The sequence below is a fragment of the Phaseolus vulgaris genome, chromosome 7, assembly GCF_051622355.1.
Source record: "Phaseolus vulgaris cultivar YP4 chromosome 7, ASM5162235v1, whole genome shotgun sequence".
Lineage (NCBI taxonomy): Eukaryota > Viridiplantae > Streptophyta > Magnoliopsida > Fabales > Fabaceae > Phaseolus > Phaseolus vulgaris.
The window spans coordinates 40,461,185-40,472,103 of NC_143504.1; the positions used below are offsets into that span (position 1 = coordinate 40,461,185).

A 10,919-nucleotide genomic window follows, 5' to 3' on the forward strand; every position below is an offset into this window, starting at 1 on the left:
TTGTGTGTCCACTATTAATTAATACTAATTAACTTTGGTTTTTTTATAATTATGTTTTGTATTTTTTACTCGAAATTAACATAATTACATCATCATAATAATAAAAATAAATACTAATTTAAGTTTATAGATTCAACTTTTATTTTGTTGTAGGGTTTAATTTTTTATTTTCTTCATTTTAAAAAAAAAATTTTAAACTAAACATTTTAAATTTATTACTTTTTTATTTTTATTTTGTAAAAATTCATTTCTTTAATCATTAATTTTTTTATAACTATTTTAAACATTAAAAATATTTTTTTAATGCATTAAAAAAAATTAAATTATCAAAAAAAATAAATTATTATTTTATTTATTTATTTTTGAAATATGCTAAATAGTAAAATAAAAAATAAAAAGGTACTAGATAGGGAAATAAAAACAAAGGAGGCTAAATAGAGAAATAAAAACAAAATATGTTAAATAGAAAAAAAAATATATATAAATAAAGAAATAAAAATATAAATGGAAATTTATCCTATTCGTACACGTTATATAAAAGCTCAGAAATTCAAACTCCACGCAACTTCAGGCTCTTATAGCTCAGAAATTCAAACTCCACGCAACTTCAGGCTCTTATGGTTCTGAGGAGGACATTTACATTTACCCTCACAACCTCTCGTTATTACACTTCTGCCACTGTTTCTCTCCCGCACACAGACCACACTCTCCTCCATCTGCTTCAACTCTGCATCGGCCTTCGAGCTCAGAAGCTTGCGCAACAATCTCACGCTCAGATCCTCGCCAATGGGTATGCGCAAAACGTTTTTCTCGCCACAAGACTCGTCTCTGCATACGCCACTTGTGGCGGGTTAACATCGTCAAGGTTCGTCTTTGAGTTCGTTGAGGCCAAGAACGTTTACCTTTGGAACTCACTGATTAATGGGTACGTTAAAAACCGCAACTTTCACCAAGCCTTTGCTTTGTTCGGAGAAATGGGTCGCCGTGGTGTGTTGCCCGATGACTACACTCTCGCGACGGTTTTCAAAGTTTCTGGTGAACTTGAGGACTTGGTTTCCGGGAGATTGATTCATGGGAAGAGTGTAAGGATTGGGTTTGTGTCGGACGTTGTTGTTGCCAATTCTCTGATGGCAATGTATTGTAGGTGTGGGGAGTTTGTTCAAGCAGTGAAGGTGTTTGACGAAATGCCTCACAGGAACGTGGGTTCGTTCAATGTTGTAATTTCTGGGTGTGCTGCCTTGGGAATATGTACTTCTCCTTCCCGTGATGATTTGTGGAACTTTTTTGTGAGAATGCAATGTGAGGGGTTTATGGCCGATGCATTTACTGTTGCGAGTTTGCTGCCTGTGTGTAGTGGTGATTCTGGGAAGTGGGATTATGGGAGGGAGCTTCACTGTTTTGTGGTGAAGAATGGGTTAGATTTGAAGATGGGTTTAGATGTGCATATGGGATCTTCTTTGATTGATATGTATTCCAGGAGTAAGAGAGTTGTTATCGGAAGGAGAGTGTTTGACCAAATGAAAAACAGAAATGTATATGTTTGGACGGCAATGATCAATGGTTATGTGCAGAATGGAGCACCTGATGATGCATTGGTCCTTCTTCGTGAGATGCAAATGAAGGGTGGGATACGACCCAATAAAGTATCACTTGTTAGTGTGCTTCCTGCTTGTGCCTCGCTTGCTGGATTAACAGGAGGGAAACAAATACATGGGTTTTCTATTAAAATGGAGTTACACGATGATGCTTCCTTGTGTAATGCTTTAATTGACATGTATTCCAAAAGTGGGAGTTTGGATTATGCAAGACGGGCATTTGAATCTGATTCCTACTTCAAAGATGGTATAAGTTGGAGTTCAATGATCTCTGCGTATGGATTACACGGGAGAGGAGAAGAAGCTGTAATTACTTATCACAAAATGCTTCAGCAAGGGTTCAAACCAGACATGATAACAGTGGTTGGTGTTCTTTCTGCTTGCAGCAAGTCAGGATTGGTAGATGAAGGCATCAGTATATATAAGTCGCTGATGACTAAGTATGAGATAAAACCAGCAGTTGAAATTTGCGCTTGTGTTGTGGATATGTTAGGAAGATCAGGCCAGCTTGATGAAGCCTTGGAATTTATCGTAGAAATGCCTTTAGATCCTGGTCCAAGTGTTTGGGGATCTCTTTTAACTGCCTCTGTAATGCATGGGAATTCAAGGACAAGAGACCTGGCTTATAGGCATCTCTTAGAGCTGGAACCTGAAAACCCTTCAAATTATATATCCCTTTCAAATACATACGCTTCCTATAGAAGATGGGATGTGGTAAGTGAGGTGAGAACAACTATGAAAGAAAGAGGTTTAAAAAAGATTCCAGGTTGCAGTTGGATAACTGTTAGTGGTACGACTCATTCTTTTTCTGTTGCTGACAAAGCACATCCTTCGTCTAGTTTAATATATGGAATGCTTGATGACCTTTTATCAATAATGTCAGATGGTTGTGCTGATAGTGATATCCTGACTTGAATCTCCTGGTATTGATGAGCTGCAAATCTTTAAGTGTCGAGTAGACACTGAAAACTGGCCAGCCCAGCCATTCCAGCTCAAGCACCACGGGTTGATTAGGGTTGATTCAACAATTCATGCCACCACGGGAAAAACATTATGTGAATCAACTGTTTGAAATTCTTTTGTTTTTCATGGTTGTTAGTTTGAATAGTTTCTTCGATAGTTTGCTATAATTATCTGGGTGAATGATAATTCTATTCAATCAAATACAGGATCATGAAATGGTGTTTAGGAGCATAAATGAAAGTGGATACAGGATTTAGGAATATTTGTATTTTCACTGGAGTATTACTGCTTCAGCAACCTTCTCTTTTTTGCATTCCATACTGCGTCTTACACGAAAAACGATTTTTCTAATACGGACCCATGGGCATTGGTTAGGGAGAAATAGTTACACTTTATTAAATTCTACAAATTATTTCAAACATAAATATTAAATCTTTTCAGAAACCTCCACATTTATAAATAATGCGGGTTTAATATCATTAATGAACGATTAACAAAATTGATGTAAGACTGTAAGTCTCCCTGATTATATTTGTGACCTGACTCTGTTTAGTTTGTCTTAAATAATCACACAATTAAAGGGCCCTATTAATATTTTTAATAATCCTCTATTCATTTTGGAACGAACTCCCCCAAATGTAAAAATATATTTCAGAATAAGTAAAAACTGGTTCCAGAAATTTATACAGTATATGAATTTGAGCTCCTATACGAATAGTGTCAAAACCCTCGAGTCCAAGAAACTGAAGTAACTTCTACAGAACTTGCAAATTCAAAGAGAGAGGCAACATGTACATTCATGCTGATGCAAGACATTGAAAATTATCCAAGATAAGTTACAACATTATTATTAAAGTAGCACCTATTAAATCCTCCAACCTAAATTTTCAATGATATTTTTGTTTCATGGTCTTACCAAAGGTAAGGAATAAAACTACCCTAATATATATGCCATCTCCATATCTCTTCTTAGCATAAACCACAATAATCCTTGACATTAGGATGACAGATCAAAATTTACATCTAGAACGGAGTAAACATCAGCAAGGGAAGACACCTTGAAATCTGGTTTGAATTCAACATCAGCATACTCGGAAGAATCATATCTTCCATTTTGATCAAGCAAGCATGTAAAAGCTCCTGCTCGCCTCCCACAAGCCACCTGTAAAAGGGTTAAACAAGCAATGCCGCAATCAATTACCATCCAATTTTAAATACGATAAATATACTTGGAAAATAGAACATAAAATAGAAAGGAATTTGTTTGCAGCTGTGTTGGAAATAATAATCCGTTTACAAAAATAAAACTGCTCTCAATTAAATTTGGCAGGCTTTCGCATATAACAAACACTACTTTGCCTCCCACACTAACAGATTGCCACCATTAAATTTAACAGGAAATACAACTTCCTCCATTCATCATAGTTTTGGGGGATTATGAACATGGGTAAATTAACATCATATGACACTGAATGTTAAAGAAATGTAATTTACCATATAACTTGTAGTGTTTACCTTATATGAAACACTTTTTGGTCTCTCACCATAGTTAAGGAAATGTTAAAAGCACATAATTTATCATTTTGTTATACTACAGAGCTTATTCCCCTTGTGGTCCACCTATGAATGCATCACAATCTTCATTCTACGACTGATCAAATGCAGGTATTTGTAGTGGCATAAAACTTACAGATCAAATGGTGATAAAATTAAAATACCACTAGGTAAAATCAAGAATAAAATAAGAACCTGAGTCACCGGATTTATATATTGCAAGCAAACACAGACTGGTTTGCATACTGATGCTGAATTTTTTAACTATAAAGTTCACTAGTCATCACTATAAAGTTCACTAGTTTCAGGATTTTGTTACAACAATATTTAATGTTCCGCCTTTGATTTTGCAATTTTTCCTATTATTTATTTGTAATCAAATGTGAAAAGAGAAACCAAGAAGATCCGTAAGCATTATTCCCAAATAATGATGATAATAAGAATCAATGCACTTGAAGTTGCACAATGCCCAGCTACAATGAAAAGTGTGGCATTTGAATACTCACATCAGGAAAAGAATCACTTACATCATCTTTAAGGCTATCCCCAATCATTATTACTTCATTCGGTTGAACTTCCCAAAGAGAACAAATATGCAGTAGTGGAGCTGGATCAGGTTTATAAGGAAGAAATTCCCTGCTTAATGCTGGAGAAAATGTAATCTGCAGCAATGAGGTATAATTTATAGTAGTTTAACATTTTAAAAGAAAGAAGAGTTAGAGGTTTAACCTTACACTAAAAATTCACAATCTTCAAGTTATAATCAATAATGGTGACTTTATGACGTATGTACCACCATAGATAGCATATTTTAGAAAGAAGGAAATTTTTTAAAACCATCTTCATAAGGTTACACCAACTTTTCTCAAAAATAATGAAAATGTAAGGTAATAAGATACCATTCTATACAAGCATCCATACAGCAACTATATAACTTCATTTTCAAACTGATGTATGTCATACCTACGGATAAAAGAAAGCTGCATGGCAAAATCCCTGACTCTGTCACGCTCTTCTAGTTCATATTGGCATTATATACAAAGCCAAAGACAAAGTTCAAATAGGAGAAAAGTGGACAACCTAATTTCACACACAATTTCCCATATCAATTCAATCCAATTGTTCTAGATAGAGAAAATTAGAATTTATACATCTATATACACACACAGAGTTGCATTTGTTGACAAACTCACCCCAAATCGTTCATGGAATAAATCAACTGCTGACTTCACGTTCCGAGTGATCAAACCCCTCCTATTAAAAAAGGCTATATACCATAAGTAATTTATTCACATTTTATGACACTAACAAGATCATAATGTCTACTGCAAAAAAAATCATTCTATCCTTATCTTTTTGGGACAAATACTTCTAACAAATGGAATCACAGTTAGCGAACAAATACTATTAGCACAAAATAAACTTCACATTGTAAAATCTTGTAGAGCAAGTCATACGTATGTGCTGCAGTAAAAATATAAAAATCAATTGATTTTATCAACTCATTGCCTAGGTGTCTAGATGTTGTTAACAAAATCTTAGCATAGACATATAATATGAATAAATAAAAGGACTAAACATAAATGTAGTTCCTAAACTGCTTACGGTACTATTTTTTTGTCTCAGAATTAGAGTTTTACCTCACATAGTAATAAAAATTTGCATAGGCTTCTGAGATAAAGTTTTATTTCAATAGGAAAAAGATTACCAAAAGTACCTACACATAAGAAACTGAATCTAAGCCTGTCCTAAAAAAAGATAGAACAAAACTGATTGCTTAAATGTTTTGAGCATTGCTCTCTGTCATAACTAAAAAAATAACTCCGAACTCTATCTTGACCTTTAATACAAACATTTATTACAGATAATACGGTGAACTTTAACTATTTATATGAAAACAAGGTAAAGTAAGTTTCATCACAAAAATACGTCAGTTCTCCAAATTAAACAAAGCGCCAAGGTTCACAAGTATATTTAGATTTGCTTCAAAGCAACTTTACCATTAGAGAGGATTGGAGGTTGTTGACATAGTAATGAAGAAAACTACTTAAAAAAAAAGTTTGAGTTGATTGTAAAACCATTTATTGTTTACAAATAAAAAAAATATTATCTTTATAAATATTATAATAAATTTAAATAAAAAATATATAAAATTAATGAGTTCGTGGGAGTTGTTGATAATGTCTAGTATAATGTAGGTTGATATCCTAATGCGGGACCCATAAGAAACTCGTAAATTGCTTCTGTTTAAGATGGCATAAGAAGCAGGGACCAATAACCAGTACGGAGTTTAACTGAATCTCAATTTGGAAAAAAGAAGAGAACAGCAGAAGAGGAAGAATAAAGTGCGCTTAACTGGACCTTATTTTCTTCGAATCAAGAATAGCACAAAGCTCCGAAGCACCTGCAGAACGAGAATAAAAGTTGTGCTCACTTCATGAAAAAGAGAGAAAGAGAGAGGAATGGATGCAAACCAGGCATGATTTGGAGGCGTTGAAGACCCTGACGCTCGACCTCGGCGATGGCGTCATAGGCCTTTTGCTTTTTATGAGGAGGCCAAGTCTCGATGTGACCCAAAATGTCGATGCCAGAAGGGTTTTCCGCCTTCAGCCTGCGGTACTCCGCGTCGCCGAGCACCGCCCTGTACATGGCCGGAAAATCGATGACCGGGACGGTGAGGGTGCCGTCCATGTCGAAAACGACGCCTCTGAGGCGCGTTTTGAGGGCGGGAGGATGGGAGGACATTTGCTTGGAGAATATAAACGCTTGGGCGAAATTGGATATGAGCAATCGCATTCCCGATATCTGTTTTCTGCTTCGCGCACCGCATTTTTCGTCGCACTCTACAAAAATCTTCTTATACACACACCCACACCACAGCACACTAGAGTGTTTCGTTAGCTACCCTTAATTCTTTTTTTTTTTTTTCATTTTTCTATGTTAATTACTTTTAAGCGTTAACCACATCATGTCGGTTATACAGGCATATAATCTTAATGGGATATAAATTGATGCAATATAGTTGACCATATAATCTTAATGGATATAAAATCGATGCAATACAGTGGAGTAAGTAGTTTAAGTAGTTAGTACTTAAGTTCGATATTTTTCTGAATAGGAAGCGAATTTTTTATCCTTGCTCCTAAAATTTTGTTGAAGAGAGATGGATAAGACCCGTATCACTGATATCATGCCTCGGTTCCATCATTGAACCGACCCAATGTAGTTAAATATTTGTTGGGTCGACCGATAACACAAGTTCATTTATACTCAATCAATGTCAATAAAGTTAATCTTTAATTAAGAGTTAGGTAATACAATCCTAAATGGGGTCTAACTCGTTAACCTGACCCAATAAGTAAAGTCCACCAAAGGTAATATAAATAGCACATATTCCAGGAATCAGGTACGTCATCATATACTATGCTCTAAGAACCGAGTATTGAATGTCTTTGCTGACTTGAGCATAAAAATACCTTCTATAGGTACCCTCTGAGTCTGAATTATGAGAAGACCGAGAGCCAAGGCTAGGAAGAAAAAGCAAAGGAAGGGAGCTTGAGGACAGTACGACCGACCGATAGAAGGAGATAAAAGAATCCTCTCAATAGTTTTTTAGGCTCCAACCCTCATACGAGAACAATTGGCGCTCACCATGGGACTGAGAGAAATCGAGTTTTAAACACTAGTAGATGGTATCAACCCGAAGCATGGCAAGTGAGAGGATGATCGAAGCACTAGACCACGTTGTTGTTGTCTTTGCCAAAGAGAGATGGCCGAGCTGAGAAGAAGGAATGAAGAAGTGAGCAGAAAGAACGAGCAGGAGATCCAAGGTCTCCGTAGGGAGAATGAGGATATAAAGAGGAAGCTTATCAAGGGAGGATCGTTCGTTGTGCCGACTAATCTTGTCGGTAGGTTGTTCACCTCCCCCCCAACTCGAGAGCATTTGAGGAGACCAAGGACAAGGCCCCCACTAGGAGATGGATGGAGAGTCATGTCCTAACAAGTCGGTTCGCACGACCAGTACCATGGATACCGTGCGCCTACATCCGTTTACCGATTCTATCATCGGGGTTCCACTGTCGGACAAGTGGAAAGGCTTCAACAAGGATCGCTATGATGGCACAATCGATCCAAATGAACACATGGATGCGTACACTACGCACATGAGCCTGTATACCTCAGACGATGTCGTCCTGTGCCAAGTGTTTCCCACGTCGTTGAAGGGAGGAACTCTTACCTGGTTCACAAAGCTCCCTCCCAACTCCGTCGACAGTTTTGCGATGTTGATGTCCAAGTTTGATACGCAGTTTGCCATGAGTCGACCACACCACCTAACCACCATTGCCTTGGTTGGTATCCACTAGGAGAAGGGAGAGTCTTCGAGAACCTTCGTCGACAGGTTCCACAAGGTAGCGATGAGCATTTAAAACCTTAGCCCGGACGTGGCCATGCACCATGTGTTGACGGCCTTACGACCGGGACCATTTGCGGACAACCTCTGCATACGGCCGTGCGCAAGCTTGGATGAGCTCAGGAAGAGAGTTGTCAAGTACATGCAATTGGAGGAATTGAGAGAGTTTCGCAACCAAGCTTGGGCGGAGGCCAGTGGGGAGAAGGGAAAGAAGGAGAAGGAGTGTCAGGGTCGATCGACCAACTGCGGGGATAGAAGAAGGGATAACCGGGGCAGCCGGTTCTCAAGATACACCCTTCTGACGACTGAGAGGGGTAGGATCCTGGACGAGGCTCCCAACGCCGAGCTGATTCCTCCACCCAGGAAGGCATCAAGCCCAGAAAATGCCGACCACAGGAAGCGGTGCTGGTACCACAAGAATAGTGGACATTCCATCGAGGAATGTCAAGCCCTTAAGGATAAGATAGAAAAACTTATCCAAGTTGGGCACATGTAGCGATTTGTCCAGGGTGCCTGAGGCACGAGACGATCCCCAAGGCAGGACGAGCCTGCAAAGCGAAGAAACTACTCCCCCCAAAGGGTAAGAGATGACCGTCGACCGAAGCGTCGACTGAGGAGGGATGACCCTCCACGCAGAGAAGACCCCCCGCGAGAAAACGAAAGAAGAGGCGACCGAGAAGTCATCAACACCATCGCTAAAGGGTTCGCCGACGGTGGGAACACCAAAGCACCAACAATTTAGGAGACAAAGCTCACTAATCACTCAAGCAGAGTTTCTTTACTTTCAAAATTCAAGGTGAAAATACATGAGGTAAGGCACCCTATATATAGGAAGAAGTCACTAAGAGGGCAAGATGAGTGAGGGGTAGAAAAGGAAGGGGAGAGGGGTTGTCTAGGGTGTTGACCATGGTCAAAATTGTCCCTTAGGCATAACTTCTAGAAGTTAGGTTAAAAACCCTTAATTCTAGGTGCATGTGTCATGAAAACTGGGCTTGGCACAAGCCCATTTTGCTAAGTACACTCCTATTTATGCTATGTAAAACTACTCTAGCTTATTCTTCTATTTTGACCCCAATTTATTTACAAACATTTTGTCTTGTAAGAAGACCAGAAGAAAGAACATCTGATGCTTTGGTTTATGTCCAGTTCTTCTTTTGCTAAGGTCATTTCGACATTTGGTGGGGCCTTGTCTTGGATGGTGAGATGACTTATCAAATTGTGAAGTTTCTCTTGTGTCCTTGGTCATCTTCTTGGCTATTTGGTTTGTATCATGCCCCCAAGTTGGAAAGAATTCATCCTCAAATTTAGAACTCCTGCAAATGACATAGTTAGTTTGTTCACAGATAAGATATTGCGAGATGTGAGCTGTGAAGTAAACTTATGTTCATGAAGCTTTGGGAGTTCATAGGGTTGAGTTCTATATATTGGCCATGTTTGGAAAGAATATTTAGGAATTAAATGACTTTTTGGTGAAAATCCTCTTAGAAGGTGGGAACCTTTAGGAGATGTTTGAATATCATCCCTAAAATTCTTTAGCAAAGATGTCAAGTATTTAGAAGCATTATATAATGAAAAAGATAAGGAAGAAAAACACCTTGTAGGTGCAATTTGCATTTTTGTACGGGTCAACATGATTGTTTTTGCAGTGTAAGGTGAGGTATTGTTACTCGATTTATCTTTTCTTTCTTTATATTTTTCATTTTCTCTTTTTGTTTTCAAAATGATCTTATGCCCTTTGAAGGTAAAATATATTTTATTAGTAAGGCTATCATGTAAAACTTTTCTATCAAATTTCCATGGCCTTCCTAATAGAATGTGGGTGACTTCCATTGGCACAACATCACACAAGACCTCATCTTTATATTTTCCAATGGAGAAAATTATGAGGACTTGTTTATTGACAATAATTTCTCCCTCTTCACTATGGCATTGTAATTTGTAGAGCTTTGTATGAGAGATGGTGGGTAATCCAAGCTTATCAACCACTACTAAAACAACTTCTAATTTCTTTTTAACTCTTCACAATTAAAATCAAAATAAGTAGAAAAGAATTAAGACTCCAAGAACACTAAGAACATAAGACTCAAGCAAAAGATGTAAGGAAAAAAAATTGACACAAAAGAAAATTTGAAAGCGGAATTTAAAGTGCTTTATGTATAAAATTGTGAAATTGTAGATGACAAGAAATTAAAGGCGAAAATGAAATTGCTTGAAGGTAAAAGCAAGAATTTAAATGTGTTAGAAATTAAATGACTGAAATCAACTAAAAACAAATAAGCACAAAACAACCATGCTCTGAATATCACATGATGTGAGTTGATTTTAGATTGGCACATTTTAGGACTGCACTTTGTTTATGATTTTCGAATTAGTTAAATATGGTGTCAAACCCAAAG

At 37.4% G+C, this 10,919-nt stretch overlaps 2 protein-coding genes across 4 annotated transcripts; one reads left to right on the top strand and one right to left on the bottom strand.

Annotated features, from left to right (window-relative positions):
* The first annotated feature begins 553 nt into the window (after positions 1-553).
* On the top strand, positions 554-2,830 carry LOC137817404 (pentatricopeptide repeat-containing protein At3g57430, chloroplastic). Of its 2 annotated transcripts, XM_068620697.2 has the most exons (2): positions 554-2,385; positions 2,479-2,830. In XM_068620697.2, exons 1-2 carry the CDS (start codon positions 618-620, stop codon positions 2,508-2,510), a joined length of 1,800 nt encoding a protein of 599 aa, XP_068476798.1. In that variant the 5' UTR covers positions 554-617; the 3' UTR covers positions 2,511-2,830. The 2 variants fall into 2 exon arrangements, with proteins under 2 accessions (XP_068476798.1, XP_068476797.1); XM_068620696.2 differs by having other exon boundaries at positions 555-2,830.
* A 520-nt stretch (positions 2,831-3,350) lies between these two features.
* LOC137817403 (Haloacid dehalogenase-like hydrolase (HAD) superfamily protein) lies at positions 3,351-7,036 on the bottom strand. 2 transcript variants are annotated; one of them, XM_068620695.2, is made up of 5 exons: positions 6,587-7,036; positions 6,474-6,516; positions 5,306-5,366; positions 4,640-4,774; positions 3,351-3,720 (listed from the first exon to the last, which is right to left on the bottom strand). In XM_068620695.2, exons 1-5 carry the CDS (start codon positions 6,906-6,908, stop codon positions 3,556-3,558), a joined length of 726 nt encoding a protein of 241 aa, XP_068476796.1. In that variant the 5' UTR covers positions 6,909-7,036; the 3' UTR covers positions 3,351-3,555. The 2 variants fall into 2 exon arrangements, with proteins under 2 accessions (XP_068476796.1, XP_090161505.1); XM_090305379.1 differs by lacking the exons at positions 3,351-3,720; positions 4,640-4,774 and adding an exon at positions 5,060-5,192.
* Between the last annotated feature and the right edge of the window lie 3,883 nt (positions 7,037-10,919).

Excerpts from the sequence above, each read along its gene's own strand:
- LOC137817404 (XM_068620696.2), top strand. The coding sequence starts at position 618 with ATGGTTCTGAGGAGGACATTTACATTTACCCTCACAACCTCTCGTTAT.
- LOC137817403 (XM_068620695.2), bottom strand. The coding sequence starts at position 6,908 with ATGCGATTGCTCATATCCAATTTCGCCCAAGCGTTTATATTCTCCAAG. Across the intron at positions 6,517-6,586 it reads ACGCCTCCAAATCATGCCTG|GTGCTTCGGAGCTTTGTGCT; the intron begins GTTTGCATCCAT and ends CTCGTTCTGCAG. Across the intron at positions 5,367-6,473 it reads CTTGATTCGAAGAAAATAAG|GAGGGGTTTGATCACTCGGA; the intron begins GTCCAGTTAAGC and ends CTTTTTTAATAG.